The 21,204-nt window shown below is 48.3% G+C and overlaps 1 protein-coding gene across 1 annotated transcript in view; it reads left to right on the top strand.

Annotated features, from left to right (window-relative positions):
- The window catches only part of TRIR (telomerase RNA component interacting RNase), a 124,924-nt gene extending 104,794 nt beyond the window's left edge, over window positions 1-20,130 (top strand). The window contains exon 3 of the mRNA XM_069604117.1: window positions 19,027-20,130. Within this exon, the coding sequence (XP_069460218.1) occupies window positions 19,027-19,134 (108 nt within the window). The 3' untranslated portion in view covers window positions 19,135-20,130. The remainder of the gene's footprint in view (window positions 1-19,026) is intronic.
- The last annotated feature ends 1,074 nt before the right edge of the window (window positions 20,131-21,204 follow it).

Below are 21,204 nucleotides of genomic sequence, written 5' to 3'. Positions count from 1 at the left end.
TCATACATTGACTGGTGCAGATAATCTGGTGTTGAAATGTTTCTAGCATTAAAAACATCGGATCTAGTAAGGGTAGGTTTGTTCAGCGTAGCACAAATCTTAGTTATTTATTTCTAAACTAGGCTTAAATGGTATTGCACCATTCCTCCGAGGTTTCTTTGGGTACAGTGTTTGTAGCCACAGAGAAGGGGTTTAGAATATAAAATCTATTTTGTAGAGTTAGATGCAAAAGTATTCTGGGTGGTGCAGTGCTTTTTATTTTCTAGATTGCCTGCTTCTATTTGGAGCAATGTAAGGTGCATTTCAAGAATTCTCCTGGTTTGGATTTTTTTTTTCTCCAAATCCTTAGGTCTGCTGAAGTTATTACTTACAAAATCAATGTTGATGGAATACTATTTCTCCTTAGCTCTTCTAGCTGAGACTAGTTCAGTATGAATTGGCTAATAGTCTATGCCAACAGTTATGGATTAATTGTATGAATTGACCAGAAGATCATGGTCTGACATACTATCATGTTCAGACAGCTTAGACCACTGTGATGGGAAAGATTGGGCTGTAAGATGAAGCTAGTTTCTTAATGGGATTCATGTTTGTGTGTACCTTTAGAGAACCCAGCTGGAAAGGGCTGGGCCCTTCTGTATCCAGCCTCCTGGCTAATCGCCTGCAGCCCCACACTCTGCCCTGCACTGGCCTTTGGGCACTTACAGGCCTGTGTGGTCTCACAGGTATGCACTTATTCTACCTGCAGGTGACCACTCTCCTAGTAAGTGGTCATTGCCTTGCACTTACCAGTTGCCCTGTCTCAGGCACTTCCACCTCTGTGGAATCTCTAGCACATCAGCCCCCGCCCCCCCCCCCCGCCTCCCTTCTCTCTGCACTTGCATGTTCCGAATGTTCACAAGGCTTAGTAGGACCGCCTCTGCGTTTTGCTCATTATTTTATTCCATCATCTTGTTCCCTCCCCTCTCTGGGCACTTTACCAAAATACTGGCTGGGGGAAATTGTGCCAGCCCACCAATTGAAAGGATGTGCACCATTACAACAGGTACTGGTAGACAACAGGTACACCAATCTCATCCACTGGGGGTTAGCACAGGAGGTAGAGGGGGAAGGAGGAGGAAAAGAGGAACGTCTTGTGGAATTTGAGATGATCTGGGTCAATACTGAGGAAGGGGGGAGGATGTTCAGAGGAGGGAGCCAGCTGAAAGAGGAGATTGGCCACCTGCTTGCTGCTTAGAGAAGTGCTTGACAAGCAGAGTTTGAGCTGACCGATCTGGAGGGAGAGTATTTGGTGAGAGCAAGTTGTAGATAACGTGGTCCCAGGCCCTAGACAGCCTTATGGATGATGCAGAGGGATTTGAATTTGATCCTTGCAGCAACTGGGAGTCAGTGGAGAGATGCAGTCCCTTGGTTTGAGGTGAAGTCTCTCAGCCCTATTCTGGATTTGCTGGAGGGGGCGGAAGAGGGTAGCTTAAGGATGGGATTGTTACAATGTTCCAGGCTAGAGCGTACCAGAGCTCTAAGGACGTTGTGTTTCTGTGAATAAGTGAGGAAAGAAGGGCACCTCTGAAGAGGTGGTGTTTGAAATGAGCCGCCTTGCCAAGATCCAGGATGTGAGGAAGCAAGTCAAGAGTCTAGGATGACTCCAAGGTTTCTGGCGTCAGATTAAGGAGCAGGTGGAGAATCCATAGAGGTGGCCAGAGTAAAGGGAGGAAAGCAGGAACAGGAGTCCCTATAGGAAGGATCTTGGTGGCATTCAGACACAGATCATTAGAGGCGCAGCAAGACTATAGCAGACAAGCAGTCAGGAATGGTAGAGGAAGTGGCAAGAGGTTCAGAGAGAAGTTTGAAAAGGAGTTGTTAAAAATTCAGTGCCTTGGTGTGTGGTGGTGCACTGAGTTGGTGGGTTTCCATGGAGATCCAGGGTCACTGGTGGCCGTAGCTGTAAGATTGTTTTCCGGTGTCTTGGTGGCTAGTTGTGGTGGTTTTACAGGGTATGTCGGTTCATTCTAGGTGTGAGTGGACATCTAGAGATGCTGGGTGTGAATATAAAATGTATTCTAGGTTCATTTGTTTAGTGTGGCTAGCCCAAGGTATGGTATGTTGGAGCAGGAAATGGAGAATGGGTTAGTAAGTCAGTTGCTTTGTTGCAGCCTCTGACGCAGCTCTTTGGTTGCTGCTTGGTGGTATCTAGCCCGCTGCTTGAGTGCGGTTCTTTGACCCGACTCATCTCCACTCTAGTTTCTGTGGTGTTATTGTTGCTGGTGACTTTGAGGTTGTCATTGTCTGTTGAGTAACAGTTTTTGATCTTTCCTGATGACGTGGTCCTCTTTGGTTCTAATTTCTTTGTGCATGGTATTCCATATGTTGGCAATTAGGCATGAGAACGCTGTTCTAGCGTATTTTCTTTTTGTAGTGTTGCCTCTATTTGTAGGTTGTTGCTGGATCTTCGATTCCCTTCTTGGGCAATACTGGCTAATCTCGTCTTGGAGGAATTTAGCTGCGTGTCTGTGCAAGGCTTTATGGGCGATGCAGAGTGCTTTGAATTTGATGTGCTTTTTTTTTTTTTTTTTTTTACTATTAACCAGTGTTGGCTTTTCAGTGCTATAGTGATTTGGTCTCTTCTGTTTAGTCTTAATATGTTCCTGGCTGCAGTATTTTGCGCCCTTTGTAGTTTCTTGAAGCCTTTTTGGCATTCCGAGGTAGAGGCTGAGAGTATCAGATATGGTTGTGAGGGTTCTGTGGGGTAAGGAAAGGTAGGGGAGTAATCCTCTGAGCAGTTGTAGGAGGAAGAAGCATGTGTTTGGCTATTGCATAGACTTGTGGTTACTGTAATAGTCAGTTCATGAGTATTCCTAGGTTATTTACTAAAGTGGTCGCTGGTTGCATTCCCATGCCGGTCGGCCAGTGCCGTTGTCTCCCTCTGTCGAATCCTACAGTTCAGAGAATTATTTGTTTTTGTTGGATTCAGTTTAAGGTTGTTATTCAGTTGCAGATGTCTGAGGCAGTTGTTGAGGCTGCTCAGTTCTCCAGCATGAGGATCTGGCATGGATTCACATACTCAGAAATATTCCCCGTCGGGCTAGGAATCCTCGGTGAAAGAGTTTCACTTAAAAACTGGGTTCAAGGAGAAATACAGTTTCACCTGAACTGTTTTCTTTTACCGGGGATTCCCAGCAGGATGACAGGGAATATTCATGAGCATGTGAATCCATGCCAGACCCATGCTGGAGAAAAATAGTTACAGGTAAGTGACTAAACATTGTGTTATCTGCATAATTGTAGGAAGTGGGTCTATGGGTTCGAATGATTTTTATCAGGGGGCACATGTAGATGCAGAAGACCAAAGGAGAGAGGCTGGATCCCTTAGGGACTCTGCAGGATATATTGTTGGTGTTTGAGATGAAGGGTGGTAGGTGTGTTGGTTCGGTTTGTTATGAATGAGGTAAGCCACTTTAGTGTGGATTCCTGTACACCACATACCATCAATTTATTTTTCTTAGTGTTACATGGTTGATTTTGTCAAATGCAGTTGATGTGTAGTATGAGGGCTGATTGGGCATCATAGTCCGTTTATTTTCAGGTACTCCCAAATAGATAGATCTACTGCACACACAATTCTGATCACATTGTCCCCTAAAGGTGTAGTCTATCTCCGCAGATCCTCCCCCAGAACCTACATGGCAACCATAGTCACAAGACCCATACTAGGCAAGGCCAGAAAAATTGTCCCGTACCACTAAAAACACAGCTAAAACCCTCTCCCAAACAACGGCAGCGAGACACCAAAAACCCAATCTACCTTTGGGCCCACCCACTATACCACACCATCATCCTAACTCAATACACCAATCACAAAAGCAAAATGAAATGCAACCAGCAGAAAACCCCAGGCTTGATACCCCAGCCAACTACCCTCAACAGCCTCCTCCAGCCAGACCCAAAACCCCTTTAAAGGAGCCTTACTTAATGTCAGATCACTAAGCGCACATGCCATCGATATACATGACCTCATTTTGGAACATAATCTGGACTTCAAAGCACTAACAGAAACCTGGCTTCACACAGCTTCAGGCCCATTAACCTCATTAGCAGTACCTCCTAACTACACTGTGTTCAGATCTGATTGCCAAAAGACCAGCGGAAGTGGAGTCGATGTCATGGCAAAATCCACCCTCCAGCTTAGAGAATGCAACACTGAAAGTCTAGCAGGCTATGAACTCCTCACACTCAAGCTAACCACCGATCCTAAAAACACATTTAATGTGCTACTAGTGTACAGAGCCCCCAGCTCTAGTACTCGCCCTGATCTAGATCTGCCACTGCTCATCGCTCCCATACTCACACCAATACTAAATTCATACTTCTAGGAGATATCAACCTCGGTTTTAACGACCAATAGGACCATAAAGCCACAGCACTCCATAATGCCTACCTAGAAATTCAATTTAAACAAATGGTCCATACCCCAACACATTCTAAAAGCCGTATCCTAGATTGGATTCTAATGCTGAATTCTACAATCCAGATAGACTCTATAGAAATGACCGGGACTGACCACCAGCTCATTAAATTCAATATCACCACAATGATGGAACAATGTTCCCCCCCCCCCCCTTTCCGGCAGCTACCACACCACCCACTCTTAGGCGTGACTCTAGGAAACTAACACCAATTTAAAACAAATTAATGAACACTATTCAACCAATAGCCCATGAACCAGAAACCATTGCAGTGCATTACCATGAATGCCTAAAAACAGCTATTGACGAAGTAGCCCCGCTCAAACTAAAACAACCTAAGCCTAAAAGAAGCAAAACATGGTTTAATGACGACCTTAGAGAACTCGGAAGAAGCAAAAGAGCACAAGAACATCTATATAGAAAAAAAACATTAGCGAGAACAAAAAGGAATTGCAGCGACTCTCTATTATACAAATAAGTGTTCACTCAAAGCTAATTTCCCCTCAAAGCGCAGATCACCAATACCTCCTCAAGTAGCAAAGAATTAGTCGCCATCATAAAAGAATTAGAAACCCCGGTCCACACACCAAGTATAGTCCCAGCGATTAAAGCCTGGTGTACTGCTTCAGGATGCCCTAGCCGCTAAAATAACCACCTTGCGAAACAAAATTAAATTACAAAAAAACACTTGCTACTCCATCAAATTCTATGAACTTACCCACAGTAGACCATGTCACGGATACTCTAATTCCACTTCACCACAGTAACCACTGAACAAGTACTAAAAACCATAGCGTCACTAAAACCATCGAATTGTAAAGGAGACTTTCCCTGCAAAATTAGTCAGACTGCGCTCCCATACTAGCAACAACCATTACCAACTTTGTTAATGCCTCCTTTAGCACTAATGCTATCCCGCCCAACATCAAAGAAGCTTGGGTTACCCCAATCCTCAAAAAACCCACCTTAGACCCCACTATCCCAATTAGCTACCGCCCTATCACCACCGTCCCCTTCCTTCTCAAAGTCATAGATAAAATCGCTTATACCCAAGTCCAAGCCCACCTTGAAAACAACCACCTACTAGGAGAAAGACGGTCTGGATTCCGTCCAGGCCATAGCAGAGAGACGGCTCTGCTGGACCAAAAAAAAAAACCAGATGGACGCGGTCAGAGAATCAGGTCAATTATGAGTACTATTACTCAACCTGTCTGCAACATTTGATTTACTAGATCATCAAAAACTCTGCCAAACAATTTCAGAATCTCCAAGGACGCCACTTCCTGGATAAAGTCATTCCTCTCAGACCGCACCTCCAGAGTAGCCATAGGAGATGCAGCAGCAGACCCCATACCAGTCCCCCTTGGAGTTCCCCAAGGCTTGTTTCTCCCCAACGCTATACAATGCCTATACTAAATTACTCTTTGCAGCGCTAGATGCAATGGGAGTAATTTATACTAACTTCGCTGATGACAACCAAATACTTATGCCCATATCATGGAATGTAGAACAAGATACCATCCAGATAATCAAAATCTACGCCATCGTCGAGAATTGGATGGCAATAAATAGTGTATGCCTAAATGGAGCAACTGAGATCCTCATTGTAGGCTCTCCCTCTCAATTAGCTAAACTTCCCCCACAATAATAAACATCATCGGCACCCGCATTACCATCTCCAAACAAGTAACACCCTTAGGAGTCTATCTAGACTCCAGCGTCACCATGAACAAAAGCATTCATGCCCTTGTATCATCCACTTCATACACAGCCAAACTTCTCATTAAGCAGACCATTCCTCACACAACACAATTACCCTTGCTAGAGCCCTCATATTATCCAAGATTGATTATTGTAACATACTGCGATTAGGCACCTCCGAACAAAACACCAAGTTACCTCAACCACTGCATAAGCCAGAAAACTAATTGCACACTCGGATCTAATGCCCATCTCCATTTATTTATGCCTCGCTTTAAGCACCAGAACAGGCAAATCCAACTTCCCAACAGTGGCACCTAGAATTTAGAAGGCACCCCCCAAACATTAATAACAAGCCCACACTCAAATTCAAGAAATTATCGAAAACATGCCTACTAACCCCACGATATACCTTCATCATCGCTGCCACCATCTGATCCAACATGACCACACCGGCTATTGCCTTCACATTGATAACTGCACCACCCACTAGTCGCATGTCTGCATCAAACTTTCCACTGTGTAACTTGCCCAAGACCAACATTTCTGAATTTTACTACTGTGGGTTTGCCAAGAATTGTATATATGCTTGTATATAGGTAACTCTTTATGTATCTGTAAACAGTACTCTACTAATTATGTAAACCTTAAGACTAAGTACTCTAATCTACGCCGTAGTACCTCCGGATTTGGGCGTAAAATGAATGCAATAAATAAAATGAGTGCTGATTCTGTTCCTCATTGGTCTGAAGCCAACTTGTGATCGGTCAAGTATTCAGTTTGTTGCAAGTATTTAAGAAGGATTTTGTACATGTGTTTCCATGTTTGCTGGTTAGAGTAGGTTGGATATCTGTAGTTGCTTGGGGTCTTCTGCACTTTCTGATTCTATTTTTATAATCAGTGGTTTAATGTTTGCTGCTTTGGAGGACAGTACTGTTACACTTTTGAGTGATAGATTCATTAGGTTCTGGTAGTTTTGCCAGGGTTTGTGATTGAGGATTCCTTTTCGAAGGTGTAAGGGGGCAAGAGTCCCTTGGGGATCCTGCAAGATTGGTGTCCTTGATCAGTGTGGCGGATGTTTCTTCTGTGATTGGTTCTAGGCAGGTTAACTTTGCTTAAATATGCATTTTGGCAGGTGTTTGATTCTTTCTGTGGCTTGTTTGCTGATTCTCTTCTTGTGGTGTAATGGTACTCTTTTGCTTTGTGTAGTTTGAGTTGCCTTTGGTATTGTATTTTGTCTAGAGTATTCCCTCCCTTTTTATTTTTTGGCATTTTAGTTAGTTCTCTGTTCTGTGAATCCTTTTGCTGCCAGATATTTGTTGATCATGCTTCAAATGTTTTTGCTTGTGCCAGTAGGTCAAGGGTCTTGGTGATCCAACATGTGTCTTCTGCCGAGTCTATGGTCATTTTAGAGTTTCTGTTTTGCTTGGGATGGTTGAGTCTTGGAGGTTTATTAGGTCCTTCCAGTTTCTTTTCTTGCTGGTATGGAGTATTTCCTTTCAGACTGGTTGTGGATGTGATGTAGAATGGTATCCAGTAGTGGTTGCGGCATACCTCAGGCCAACCCCCCGCCACGTTTCCCTGTTGGCCTGTATTTAAAATGGTTTGGTATCGCTACGTTTGCGATGGCTTTGTAGTTGCCTGATAACCAGGTTTCTGTAGGAAAGGTCATGAATCCAACGTTGAGAAGGCTGTAGTGCAGTTTATTTATTTTTTCTTGCAGATTGTTTGTATTGATGGTTTCTGTTGCTGGTTGCTCTCTCCTGGTTGAACCGTTGGGTGGTGTAGTTGCTTGGTGGTCAGGCTCTTTGTTGAGGAGACTGAGGTTAATGGAGGTGTTGTGGTAAGTTTTGTGTTGGCACCCGTCTGGTTGTGTCTATGGTGTAGATTGGGTTAGGATGGTTTACTACTTGCAGTGTTGCGTTTGCTGTTCTGGTGGGCCCTGTATTGGTAGCGCTTATTGCCTGTAAGTTTGTTGCTGGTCTGTCTTTGCTTACTGCACAGTCATATGTTGAGAAGTAGCGGGCAATCTAGTCAGTCTTTGCTCTGTTCTTTGTGTGTCTCCTCGGGCCGTATGGCCATGTTTTTGTCGTATTCTTTCAGAGTTGTGGGATCATGCATGTTGGCACCTTTTTGGGGTTTATTTCTGTTGTCTTTTCTGGCTTTTTCTTTCTTGTGGTGAGGCATGGTGTTTGAGGTATTGCTTTGAGTGAGCATCCTCTTTGTATTGGCGTTTCTCCTGGTCCTTGGGCGTTGGTCCGTTTGTGATTTGGTCCTTGGGCGTTTAGTCTGTTTGTGCTTTGCTGTTGCTTGTAGTTGGTGAAGTTGTAGGTGATAGGGCGCGGTACAAATATCCTTTAACATTGTCGAAGTGTTGGTTGAAAACCTTTGTGGTTCGCTTTGTTTGCTGCTCTTACTTTCTGGCTCCTGTGTGGTCTTTGCAATCTATTTTAGGGGTCCTTTTTGGATGTGGTTGTTGAACCAGACGTAGTAAACTCTTTTGGTTCCTTTGTTTAGTAGTATTGAACCCGTGCTGGTTGGAAGAGTCTTGGCTGGAGACATGGCGACCTTCCAAAGGGCACCTTCTACCTAGTAGGGATTGTGGGCACCTGAACCTTAGCTACCAGGGAAGTGTGTGTGTGTGTGTGTGTGTGTGTGTGTGTGTGTGTGTGTGTGTGTGTGTGTGTGTGTGTGTGTGTGTGTGTGTGGGTGTGTGTGTGGGTGTGGGTGTGGCCACAGTCCATGCAGCAACACATAGACTCGGGGCTCCTAGAAAGAGGGGGTGGTGCAGCAACCCCAGACAGACGCCTGAAGGGGAACAATAACTCACTAAAACAAATCTGCATGTCTACAAATATGCTAACCTTGTACCATTGTACACCTATAGTTAAACCCGGCTTGACTCTTAAACACTATGTAAATGAATTGTATAATTTGCTAAAGAAACAAAACTGTAGGTTTGCAAACTTGCTAACCTGTATCTACTAAGTAATCCTGTACCAACTAAGCATCAAGTATTCTTGTAACCTACGCCGTGATACCCGAGGGTTTGGACGTATAACCAAATGAAATAAAATAAATAAACCGGTCAATACAAGAATACTTTGACCTGGATAGGGCCCCATGACGACAACCGCCAATTCAACATCCCGACTTGGGGCACCCAGATTGAGGACGAACAGTAAGTATAGCAATCACAGACCCGGGACACCTGCACAGAGGGCGAAGGGCCCAAAGAGGGCACCACAGTCAATGCAATAACACTTCAATTTGGCACACCTGAATAAAGGGAGAATGGCCTAGTATGGGGCACATAAGTGAGTGCAGTGAGACTTAAAATGGGTTGCCATTGCAATCGGACTAGATGCGGCTAGCTAACACAATCGGGTTAGATGTGATGTAGGATTACTGTATGCTGAATGTATCAGTATGTCAATAGAGAGTAAAAATTATCAGTGGGTCGGTAGGTTTGCACCAAAAATGGCTGCGCCCCTGCACTTAACTTGCCAGTAGTTGATGACTGCAGTCTCCACATAACGCGGGTGTGGTCTGGTGCTGCAGCTTCTTCCGGTGCTTTTCTTTGCCGAAGGGGCTGCTCTGAGTTAGGCCTCTTGGCCAGTTGGATGTGGGGGGATGGCTCACTGCCCAGTACACGGAAACAGCCTTCTCATGCGAAATGAGCCCTCTTGGCTCCAACATGTCCCAAGTACAGAAATCGTGGCTGCTCAGAGGGCACACACCACTTAATGGATGCCTTCGGGTATATCATTGTGGCTGCTGTTTGTTGGGGATAATTCCAATTTCTGTGCTTATTCCTGGATACCTTAGAGACCTCCAACTCTTTTGCTGGACTTTAGGACTTTTAATTTTTTATCCTCTCACTGCGTTTTTTTTTTTTTTTTTTTTTTTTTTAATTTTTCTCTGATTTGGACTTGTGAGACACAGCACCTTCAGTGCAATGTCCGAGAAGTCCTAAGGATTTCTCTTAAGGTTTAAATACCTTCTCTTGGGTAAACTACTGTTCCCAAGAGTAGTAAAGTGAAATTGACTTTACTTAGCAGATTTTCCTATGTAGGTCCAGTACAAACTATCTTATATGGAAGTACTTTTGGGGGGTGGGGGGGGGGGCTACTTAGTAGCCCCTTTTCCTATTTTCTCATGTAACATTTGTTACCCTCACTACAATTAATGGCTGGTGGCAGTGGTTTAATTTTCCTTCCATTGTATGTTTTTGCTGCACAATGGCCCTGGTTTTATTTTTTTAATTTTTTTGCTTGTGAAGTCTTTCTTGGTTTTACTCTGTGTGCCAAACCAGGTTTGGTCCCTTTGTTTGTTTTCTTTGGCGGGCTTCAGTGCTGAAACTCGTCTCTGGCTCCAGTGTTTCTGGCATGGCAGGAAGTGAGGGAGATTCCTGAAACGCCCTGTGCTTAGTTTCCTTGGTTACAGAAATGCACTCAAAGGTCATTGGCAGGCTGGCTGTCCTTGGAGCCACCCTGCTGTGAGTGACAGCTAGGCTGCAAATTAATGGGAGAAACCTGCATAAAAGGCAAGTTCTTTTGGAGAGAAGGCAGAGTCGGCCACTGAACGAAGGAACCAAATAAGAAACGAAGAGAAGCTTGCTGCGCCTTCCTGGACTGTTGGTTTGCCTGGTAAAACCCTGCTGAAGCTCCAAGTTTCATATTGACTAGAGAAACCCGGAACGGACGACTTCCCTTGGGTTGGTGGGACCAACTGACCCCAAGACATACTTGACAGGAACCACTCTCCCTGCTGGCCTTATTTCTTCGCTGCTGTTGGACCAGAGCTCCAGGAAGATCATGAGGACCCTCCCGAAGCATGGTGACCCAAGCCACCTCAACAGAGTGCTGGTCCCCAGAAGCAAGGGGAGCCTACAAGGAAGGTGTCCAAAAACCATGGTGATGCTATTTGCAGGTAGCTGAAACTGCAAGTGGTGCTGATCTGGAGTAAGCCCTTTGCCACTGCCGACTTTTGATCTGCAGTGCAGGAGTCCACAGACGTCCTCCCTCTTGTCCCCCATGACTGAGGCCCAGAAACACAGGAACTGCAGGACTGCAACCAGAACAGAAGCCAGCTGCATCCTGTTTCTTCAGACCTAAGGTACTGTAGAACTATGGGTACTTGAGTCTTGTTTGTAGCTTGCTTTTACTGGAGACTTGCATTAGCTGCCCTTTGCAGAGTTGCTTGCATCTTTGCTTTTCACCAGCTTGTTGCCCTACAGTGATTCTTTTCTACATACTCTATACAACATTGTGCAAGACTGCGATCTACAAGAAGTGCCTAAGCTCCCCTGGACTTTGTTCAATTGACATTGGCTGTGCTGGCTCCCTGCAGACTTTTCTGACCCTTTGATAGTGTTCATCTGTCCCTCAAACTCATATACATAAGTTAATTGTATTGCTGCTAAAGGGGTAACCTAGACTTCATTGGGAGATTGTAAAGTAAGCACATGCTTTGAGAAACTGTTTCCTGCCCTAACCTTTTCCATAACCTCAGTATTGCATTAAGTGTAGAAAGTGATAGGACAATGTCCTAGTAATTGAAGTCCCCTCGGGGTGTAGGAATTGCGTGTTCTAGATGTTAATAGGAATTGGCTGAATCTTCATCCTGAGTGTTTAAATCGTAGTTGGTAGATTCTTGGTGTAAGCTGCAGGGCGGGCTCTGGTGCCCTTGCCTCTCTCCCACTTCCATCAGGAGACCTGACTTCACACACCATTGGGAAGAAATGCAATTTAGCACTTGAGCAGGACTGTCCTGAAAAAAACACCGAAATTCCTAAAAAGGAAATTCCTAAAAAAAAAGATTGTGTTGGAGCAGCAGATCTCCATTGCCCCTTGAAAAGATCGCCTGTCCTTGCAAATGCTGGCCTTCTCTGAGTTACTGCAGTGCCTGTTGGTGCTTCCTTGGCCATTCCATGGTGGCCGCCCTGCGTGCACCGGAATGCCTGGGCCTTTGTCTCTGTTCGGTGTCCCTGATTGGCTGGGGCTAGGCTTATATTGTCTGCAGCTGTAATGTCTTAAAGTTCACTCTCTGTCCCTCTTTCTCCCCCCCCCCACCCCCCCCCCCCCCCCGAGATGTCTCGCTGCCCCTTCCTCCCCCCCCCCCACCTTGTCCACCTTTTCTATGCTCCACCTTCCTTCTTGCCTCACCACCCTGCTTTGCCGGACCTATTTTCTTTCCTGCCTTCCCCTATCACTTCTTGTACCCAGCAACACCCCCCCCCCCCCCACCCGCACTATCTGAAATTGTCATTGTGCCTATTGATAGTTGCTTGTTTTGTTCTTCACCTTCTCCCTTACTCCAACATTCCCCCCCCCCCCCCCCCACACTCCCCAAACTGTTAAATTCTGGCACAACCTCAGTTGTCGTCAGGCATAGTAATGTAGCCGCTTGCCTGTCCACCCAGCCCCCCTCCTACCCCTATGTAATTTCCTTTGTTCCCTCATGCCTTGAAGCGCTTTGAAACACATTTTGTATAGGTGCTATATGAATAAAGAAGTCTTGTTGTTAGGTGTGCAAGAGCTCATATCTGCTGCAATCAGAGGAGAGGAACCAAAGAAAAGCTATTGGTCTCTGCATTTTGCCTTCAGCACTTTGTATTGATTTTTATATTTTGATATGCGGCTAAGAATTCTTAATTGTTTCCTGACAGACTTCAGTTGACCCATCTTCCTGAGGTTAATTGAACCTGTGCCACCACAAGAGAGCACTACTTTTCTAAGGCTAGTGTTTGTGTAGTAGCTGTGTGAAAACCACTACTTTCTTTGACAAGATCACAAAATTAATATTCACTGTGTTCTCCAGCATGGGGTCTGGCATGGATTCACATGCTCATGAATATTCCCCGTCGTCAGGCTGGGAATCCTCGGTAAAGAAAAAACCAGTATCAGTTTCGTTTCTGCTCTGTCTTTCGTAGTAATAACCAATCACTGGTCTCTGCGTCATACTGACCACAGCCAATGACTGCCCTCTACCTAAGCACCGCCTCTGGCAGCCATCTTCAGATTTTTACCGCACGTTCATGTGTTGGGATCCTCGTGCTATTGCTCTTGAGCGTTAGTGCTATTTTTTTCACGTTTTTTCTCAAACTTCGTTTTTTCGGTCAAAAGAGCCTCAAGCTCCACCGACTCTCCATCCGATCAACGGGGACCCGTGTCGGATTCGTCTGCGCCCCTCCAGGGTGAAGATTTCGTCGAGCTACGCTTTTGGAGGACTCCAGAAGTTTCTCAGGCCCGGTCATGGCCCAGGAGAAGGGAAGCTCGACGCCCGGAAAGCTGTTCAGGGTCTGCCCTGGATGCCAGCTGCAGAACGTCTTCAAGGAGGACGAACACTCTTTTTGTCTTTACTGCCTACATGAGGACAAGACGCACGTGGAGAAGGACTGTGCGTTTTGCGGCAACATGTCGGAGCGGACCATGAAGGACCGCCATCAGCGTCTCGCCAACTGGCTGGAAGGGAAGAGCCCGTCCGGCGAGAAGAAGAGGAAGAAATCCGAGCGGTCTTCTAAGACCTTTGAGGACGCCCCGGCGACGGGGGTCCAACATAAGGCCAAGCACCGCGAGTCCGCTGGCACCGGGAGCGCCGAACGGTCGGGCTCTACGGGCGCCAGGCTGGGCGCACCCTCCCCGGCACCATCAACCACGAGCCAACGCTCTGGGTCGGGTAAGAGGAAGGCCGAGCACCCGGCGAGGCTCCTGGAGAGGCCCCGGTCGAGCTCGAAGGCGGAGGGGGAGCGAGGCAGTGTCCCCCCCCCCCTCTCAAGGATAAGGCGTGAGCGCACCTAAGGTGGTGAAGGCCTTAATCCATCCGGCCAAGCCCTCTATCGATACTGTCGCGGCGGCCCAGGCTCAGCCTGTGGAGGCTACACCAGTGGTGGCGACCTCGGGGCTCAGTCTCCCTGCCACCTCGGCGGGAGTCCTCTTTTGTGCCCATCGATAGGACCCCCGTGAAATCCCCCGTGGGGAAGAAAAAAGGGGGGGCAGGGCGTCGTCGTAGATTCGGCCTCAACCTCGGAGGAGGAGCTGGTCGAGGTCTTAAGCCACGGCCTCGGCGTGGAAGAAGACCGGCCCGTCGGGATGGATCCCGACGCAGGTGACGACGACATCGTCGAGGGTACCGACGGGGCCCCTGATCGCCCGTCGGATTCCCCTCTGCCAGCGCCGCGAGACAACTCGGCGGCCATTTTGTTGGCTATACAGTCCTTATGCTCAGAGATGAGGACGAGACTACCGTTGCCGACGGAACCTCTCCCGTCGGGGGACCCAGAACCGGGACCTTCTGGTGTTCCCCCTACCAAGAAAAGGATGATCCACCCTCCGCCTCCTTTTCAGCCGTCGCGCCCCTTCCAGCCCTCCTCCCCGTGCACCCGAGGGGATGATACGGGGACTGACGCGGCAGCGACGGGTACGGACGACGAGGTATACGACGAGGATGTACCGTCGTCGCCTCCCACCAGGGCTTCTCCACCCGACGAGATTGGATCGTTCCACTCCATGATCACCAGGGCATCCGAGCTTTTCCAACTCTGCCCTGAGGAGAAGGAAGGTTTCCTTTATCAGCGGCGCGAGGCCAAGAGGAAGACGGTCCTCGCAGTGCCTCTATTGGACGACATTTGGGATGAGGGCCTCACCCTCCTCAAGAACCCTTCCACGACGCCAGCTAGAAGAGACCGGTACGAGAAAAAGTACCGGGTCCCGGACACGGCCCCCCTGTGCCTCCGGGTGCAGCCTACCCCGGACTCCGTCGTCTCCGCGGCGGCCAGGAAAAAAGCAGGGGGGGGGTGCGGCCTCCACATCGACTTCCCCACCGGACGGCGAGGGAAAGAAATTGGACGCTATGGGACGCAGAGTCATCTTGTCTGCAGCGACGACGATCCGTCAAGACGTTCAGACCAGAGTCCTGGACATGCCCTTCGATGGGAACAACCTGTTTGGGAAAACAGTGGACGATTCCCTTCAGGCCATTAAAGCGGACACCGAGACGGCCCGGGCCCTTGGAGTTCTGCAACAACGACGGACGCCCTTTCGGAGCAGCGGAGGCAAGGGCGCCTCCAAAGGTTCCGGCGGCGGTTTCTCCACCTACCGTCAAGCGGCCCGCTCGTCGTCTCGGGAGGCCTACAGAGGACGAGGCAAGTCTGGCGGACCCCGCCGTCGTCGCCAAGGAGGTCAAGGTGGCAAAGCCTCGCCGAAGCAGGATTGAACCCGCCGTGGGGTCGGGCCTCCACCGAAGCACCCCGGTGGGAGGCCGGCTGGCGAGCTTCGTCAGCGTGTGGGAGTCCATCTCCACCGACCGTTGGGTGCTGGACGCCTTGGCTCGGGGCCACGCGCTCGAGTTTCAAAGAAGGTGTCCGCGCGTCCCCGTCCCCCCCCCCCCGTGGCCAGGAAAGAACTTCACGTCCCTCAACTTCTCCTGGAGGTAAAGGCGATGATCAGGAAGGGCGCCATCGAACTCGTCCCAAAGAGGCTTCGGGGCTCCGGAGTTTACTCGAGATACTTCCTCGTGAAGAAGACGACGGGGGGGATGGCGCCCCATCCTGGACCTGCGACGTCTGAACAAGTTCATCAAGGCGCAAAAGTTCCGGATGGTCACCCTCCAGCACGTCCTGGGTCAGCTGGAGGAAGGAGACTTCCTGTCGTCGTTGGATTTGGAGGATGCCTACATCCATATTCCCATCCTAAAGGGGCACCGAAAATTCCTCAGGTTTGTGGTCCAATGGCGTCATTACCAGTTCAAAGCCCTCCCCTTTGGACTACGGTCGGCACCCAGGGTGTTCACCAAGTGCCTCGCACCGGTGGCGGCGCAGCTGCGCCGCAAAGGGATCCACGTCCACCCCTACCTGGACGACTGGCTCATCCGAGCCAAGACGAGGGAGCTCGCCGTGGTTCACACGGCAAGAACCGTCCAACTTCTCACGGACTTGGGATTCTCCGTGAACTACGCCAAATCCCACCTGGTACCCGCGCAAGACGCTCTGTTTCTGGGAGCGAGGCTCAACACAGTGTCCTTTCTGGCCTCCCCGTCGGAGGAGAGGACCAGGACCATCCTGGGCAAGGTGCAGCGGATGTTAGTGGCCGACGCGGCCAAGGTGAGGTCCATCAAGTCCCTCCTTGGAATGATGCCTTCCTGCATCTACCTCATTCCCATGTGCAGGCTCCGGATGCGCCCGTTGCAGAAGTTCCTGGACGCGCGCTGGATCCAAACGACGGGCAGCTTCGAGGAAAGGATCACACTCGACGAGAGTTTCCGACGAGCGATCCGGTGGTGGGGCACCCGCGCGCATCTGACGGCGGGCATGGACTTCCAGACCCCAGCCCACCAGGAGACGGTGACCACGGATGCCTCCCTGGAAGGGTGGGGAGCGCACACCGAAAATCTGCACGCAAGAGGCCTTTGGCTCCCGACGGAGAAATCCCTACATATCAACGTCCTGGAGCTCCGTGCAGTGTTTTGGGCCCTCAGGTCCTTCCTTCCGTCCCTCAAGGGCAAGGTGGTGAGGATCTTCACCGACAACACCACCACCATGTTTTACATCAGGAAACAGGGCGGAACCAGGTCCCCAGCACTGTCCAAGGAGGCGCAGGACCTGTGGCATTGGGCCGTCGCCCAAAGGATATTTCTGGTGCCGTTTCATCTGGCAGGGATAAAAAACACCATCGCCGACTCGCTCAGCAGGGAGCTGCGCTCGTGCCACGAGTGGGAGCTACGGCAGGATCTAGTGGATCGCCTCTTCCGACGGTGGGGCACACCCCAGATCGACCTGTTCGCGACGGCGATGAACTCCAAGTGCCGGAGGTTCGCCAGCAGGTTTCCCCAGGCGAGGAGCATGGGCGATGCTTTCTCGTTCCCCTGGGAGGGCCTGTTCCTCTACGCGTTCCCTCCTTTGCCGCTGCTAATCCGGCTAGTCAACCAGCTCAAGAGGTCACGGTGCAGGATGATCCTCGTCGCACCTGCATGGCCGAGGCAGATATGGTTCCCGGACCTTCTGGACTTGTCAGCGTCCCCGCCAATCAAGCTGCCGGTGGACGCGGATCTACTCTCCAGGGAAGGAGGCGCCATCCTCCACCACAACCCGAAATCGCTGAACTTGCAGGCCTGGCTCCTGCAGCGCTAGAGTTTGGAGGATACGACATATCGGCCGACTGCAGAGAGGTTCTTGCAAAGGCCAGGGCGTCCTCGACTCTTAAATGCTACGGACACAAATGGAAGAGGTTCACTGTCTGGTGCCACGCACAGAAGATTAACCCTCTACGGATTACGGCTCCCCAAGTACTGCCGTACCTGCTGACGCTGGCCAAAGCTGGACTGGCACACGCGTCCATCAAGATTCATCTTGCTGCGATCTCCCGATACACCAGAACCACGGGGCGGACGTCCTTGTGGTCTCATCGTCTGCTGAAAGAGTTCATGAAGGGACTGTTCAGATCGTTCCCGCCGGTGAAGGCTCCGGCCCCGGCGTGGGAGCTCAACGTGGTGCTGACCAAGCTCATACGACCTCCGTTCGAGCCTCTGCACTCGGCTCCGTTGAAATTTCTGTCGTGGAAAACAGCGTTTCTTGTGGCCATCACCTCCGCACGACGAGTGGGGGAGATCCAGGCCCTTTCCTGCAAGGCCCCGTACTTGACTTTTCACAACACGAGGGTAGTGCTCAGGACGCACCCCTCCTTCATGCCCAAGGTACCGTCAGACTTCCATCTCAACGAACCCTTGGTGTTGCCTGTGTTCTTCCCTTCGTCGCCGGCTGAGAGGACTTTGCACTCGCTGGATGTGGCTAGAGTGCTGAAGTTCTACGTAGACCGCACAAAGTGTTTTCGGAAGACGTCACAACTCTTTGTGAACTTTGGACCTGTCAATCAGGGGAAGGCTCTCTTGAAGGCTTCCATTTCCAGATGGCTCTCCGGCTGTATCATGTACTGTCACCGGTTGGCAAACCGACCGCTGCCTGGCCGTCCGAGAGCCCATTCCACCAGAGCGATCGCAGCTACCACGGCGTTCCTATCTGGTGTGCCCCTGCTGGACATATGCAGGGCTGCTACGTGGAGGTCGACGCACACCTTCCCGAAATTCTACTGCGTCGACCGGGATTCCAGGGAGGAGTCCAGGGTCGGCCAAGCAGTGCTGCGCAACCTGTTCGCCTGAGGTGAGCCTGGTGAAGAGGGTAAGATGCTTAATGTTGAGTTTGATGTAATGCTTAATGTTGAGCCTTTGCCACCTCCCGTGGTTGTGCATGTGTGTACTGCTATGTATTCTTTATTCATGAGCATGTGAATCCATGCCAGACCCATGCTGGAGAACAACAGTTACAGGTAAGTAACTTGTTCCTTCCTCTCCTTGATGAGTGTGAACTCTAGTGTTTATTTTTTTAACTTAGCTTGGCCTACCAGAGCCCTTGCACATGGCTGGTTTTCAAAATCCCTCTCCAATATTTGCTTTCGTTCATCTAGTTCGTCCTCTCACTTTTATGTGCTTTATACCTTTTCTCCTCTCATTTATGACATTTCATTTTGCAGTACTGGTAACTGTACAGTGTCCTGTCTTTGGAAGGGAGTATTTTAAAAGAACTCACAAATGCATACTGACACTAGGAGTTAAAATGTTTGCAGCATGTTCTCTAAGGAAAGGAGTGACTGGGCGCCAACCTGAGATTTTTAAGTTTCGATGCTATGCCTGAGTTCTGCAGATTGTCTTGTGTTCTGCAGATTGTCTTGTGTTCTGCAGATTGTCTTGTGTTCTGTAAATTGTCTTGTGTTTAGGTTTGTGTATAAAATTGCTGTTTCTATTTGCCCCCTCCCATTTTTGTGTGTAAACTGTGCTATTCTCTAAATATGTGGTGGTCTTTCCTCTCTAGATATCTGCAGGTAAAGGTGGTGCCTGGGCCCAGTACATGGCTGAAGTGAAAAAGTACAAGGCTCATCAGTGCAGCGACGATGACAAAACAAGACCGCTTGTAAAATAACTTTCCCAGGAACTACTGGACTTTGTACATACTTATTTAAAGGCACCAACAGCAGATGTTGCCCAAAGGAGCTTATATATGGGGTCCAGCGGCTGGGACAACAGACCTCCACAATTTGTTTCTCAATTTGCCTGTGCTGATTATCATTAAAAGGTCTACCTATTTTCATTGGAATGTGGGGATTCAGTGATTGGAACGATGAATTGGTGGCAGGTGCCTACTGCACAACTGAAAGGTTACTTTGATGGTTTTCCTGGCCTCAAGAATTCAAGATCCGTCTTTTGGTAGATACCAAAATGTAGTCCATATGCCAATGTGCACCATGGATATTTCCAGCTCCAAGTATTTGGGTGGCAACTCGCAGCACAACCATAGCACCTGTCAAATTGAGCTTCTGGTGCCCCCACATTAGTAATTGCAGAATCCTGGTCGTTTTTGTTATCTAAATGGTTTCCATGATTTTGTAGTTTAATCCTTCTACCAGAGTTGTACTCCCTTCCAGCAAGTACTGCTCAGATAGTTTTTGCCTTTTCTGTTTTGTGTTATGATGGTTTGCTCTGTCTGGAGTGTTCAGGTGTAGTACCAGATGCCAGTTTTGCTGCTCCAGACCATTCCTTTGTCTCGTTCAACCATGACACTTTTGCTAGGCCATGTTGTATTTAGCCTGCACCAAAAATGCATTTCAATGTACTGCTTCTATGTGGAAATGTTACTCTTTGACATTTTATTCTCTTACAGAGGTTTCCCAGTTTTCATTGACAGTCTAGGTTGAAGTTTAACTGATTTCTAGTTTTATGCATACTTTACAGCTGTTCATGCTTGCATAGAGGTTTTGAGCAGCTCTGCCACTGTAAACACACAATGGATGTTTGTTTTTTTACAAAGTTAGCTTTATCTTCTTTGTACTTGTAGTACCTCAGTTTGAAAATGCTCATTTTCCATTCCCCCAACTAATTGTTGGAAGAAATAAACTCCTGGTGACCTATGTTGAACTTTTCCCATTCCCGTGCGTGTGGTCACTCAAGGGGTTCAAATAAACAGAACATCTGTACCTTGGCCAAAGATGAAGCCAAATGAAGTGTTTATGTGCATCTGAGCAGTGTAAAAGGTTTCTCAAAGCTCTGGTTTCAATTGGCACAGCTGGTGTAAGGCATCTTAGTTGTAAGCCATGCTGGTGTACACAATTCAAGGAGGGTGCACGTTTTGGAAGTCTGAACAACAAACAGCCTTGAAATGTGTGTTTTTCTTTAGGATGATTCTCTTTTGGCATGTTGGTCACTGTGCTGAAGTGAAGGTGAATGCAGTGGATAATGGGGAAGTCAATTGTGCAATCCTCCTTAATGCAGTACCACAGCCTCCACTTCAATGTGATTGCTTAATCCTTTCTGCATGAAATTAACTGCCAACTTGAAAACAATATCACAAAACCTTTCCTACAAAATAACTGTTTTGCTATTAAAAAACCTGCTTTAATATGTCTACAGCTACATGAAAATGTCTGCCGAAAGCTGTCCCTGACAACATTTAAACTAATTACACCATGTCCTAGCAAGTGTTAACAAATGGCATAACGTTTCCCATAAGCGTGTTTGAGACAGCATAGAGTTGGGAAATAATGGTGTGAATACGGGAGGGCTATAAACCCCTTGGGTTTCTGTAGGATATTTTCCTTCCCTCCTCCCAAGTGGACTTGCTCAGACCATAGTTGTTTATGTTCCAGCCCCGTTCACCTACTTATCAATACAAACTTTTCATTTAAAAAACAAATTGAATGGTAAATAGTAAGCATGCCATTGTAATGGATGGGAAGAATTAATAAACCCAGGATGGGAGTGGTTAAGAGTCTGTTCAGTGTTTGGGGGAGGGGGGGTTGGGGTGTGTGTGTGTGTATATATATATAATATATATATATATATCTGATGCTTGCTAATCTGCTTAGAATCACATGCTGTGCATATGGTCTTACATCCAGTGGTAACCGCAGAGTATTGTATCTTGTCTTTCGGGGACTGACGGGCACGTCGACACAGGCGTGTCTAACACTATCCATATCGTGACGTGTAGTACCCA

The sequence above is a fragment of the Ambystoma mexicanum genome, chromosome 3q (genome assembly GCF_040938575.1).
Source record: "Ambystoma mexicanum isolate Mex_15411 chromosome 3q, UKY_AmexF1_1, whole genome shotgun sequence".
Lineage (NCBI taxonomy): Eukaryota > Metazoa > Chordata > Amphibia > Caudata > Ambystomatidae > Ambystoma > Ambystoma mexicanum.
This window is presented reverse-complemented; position numbering and strand designations above follow the sequence as displayed.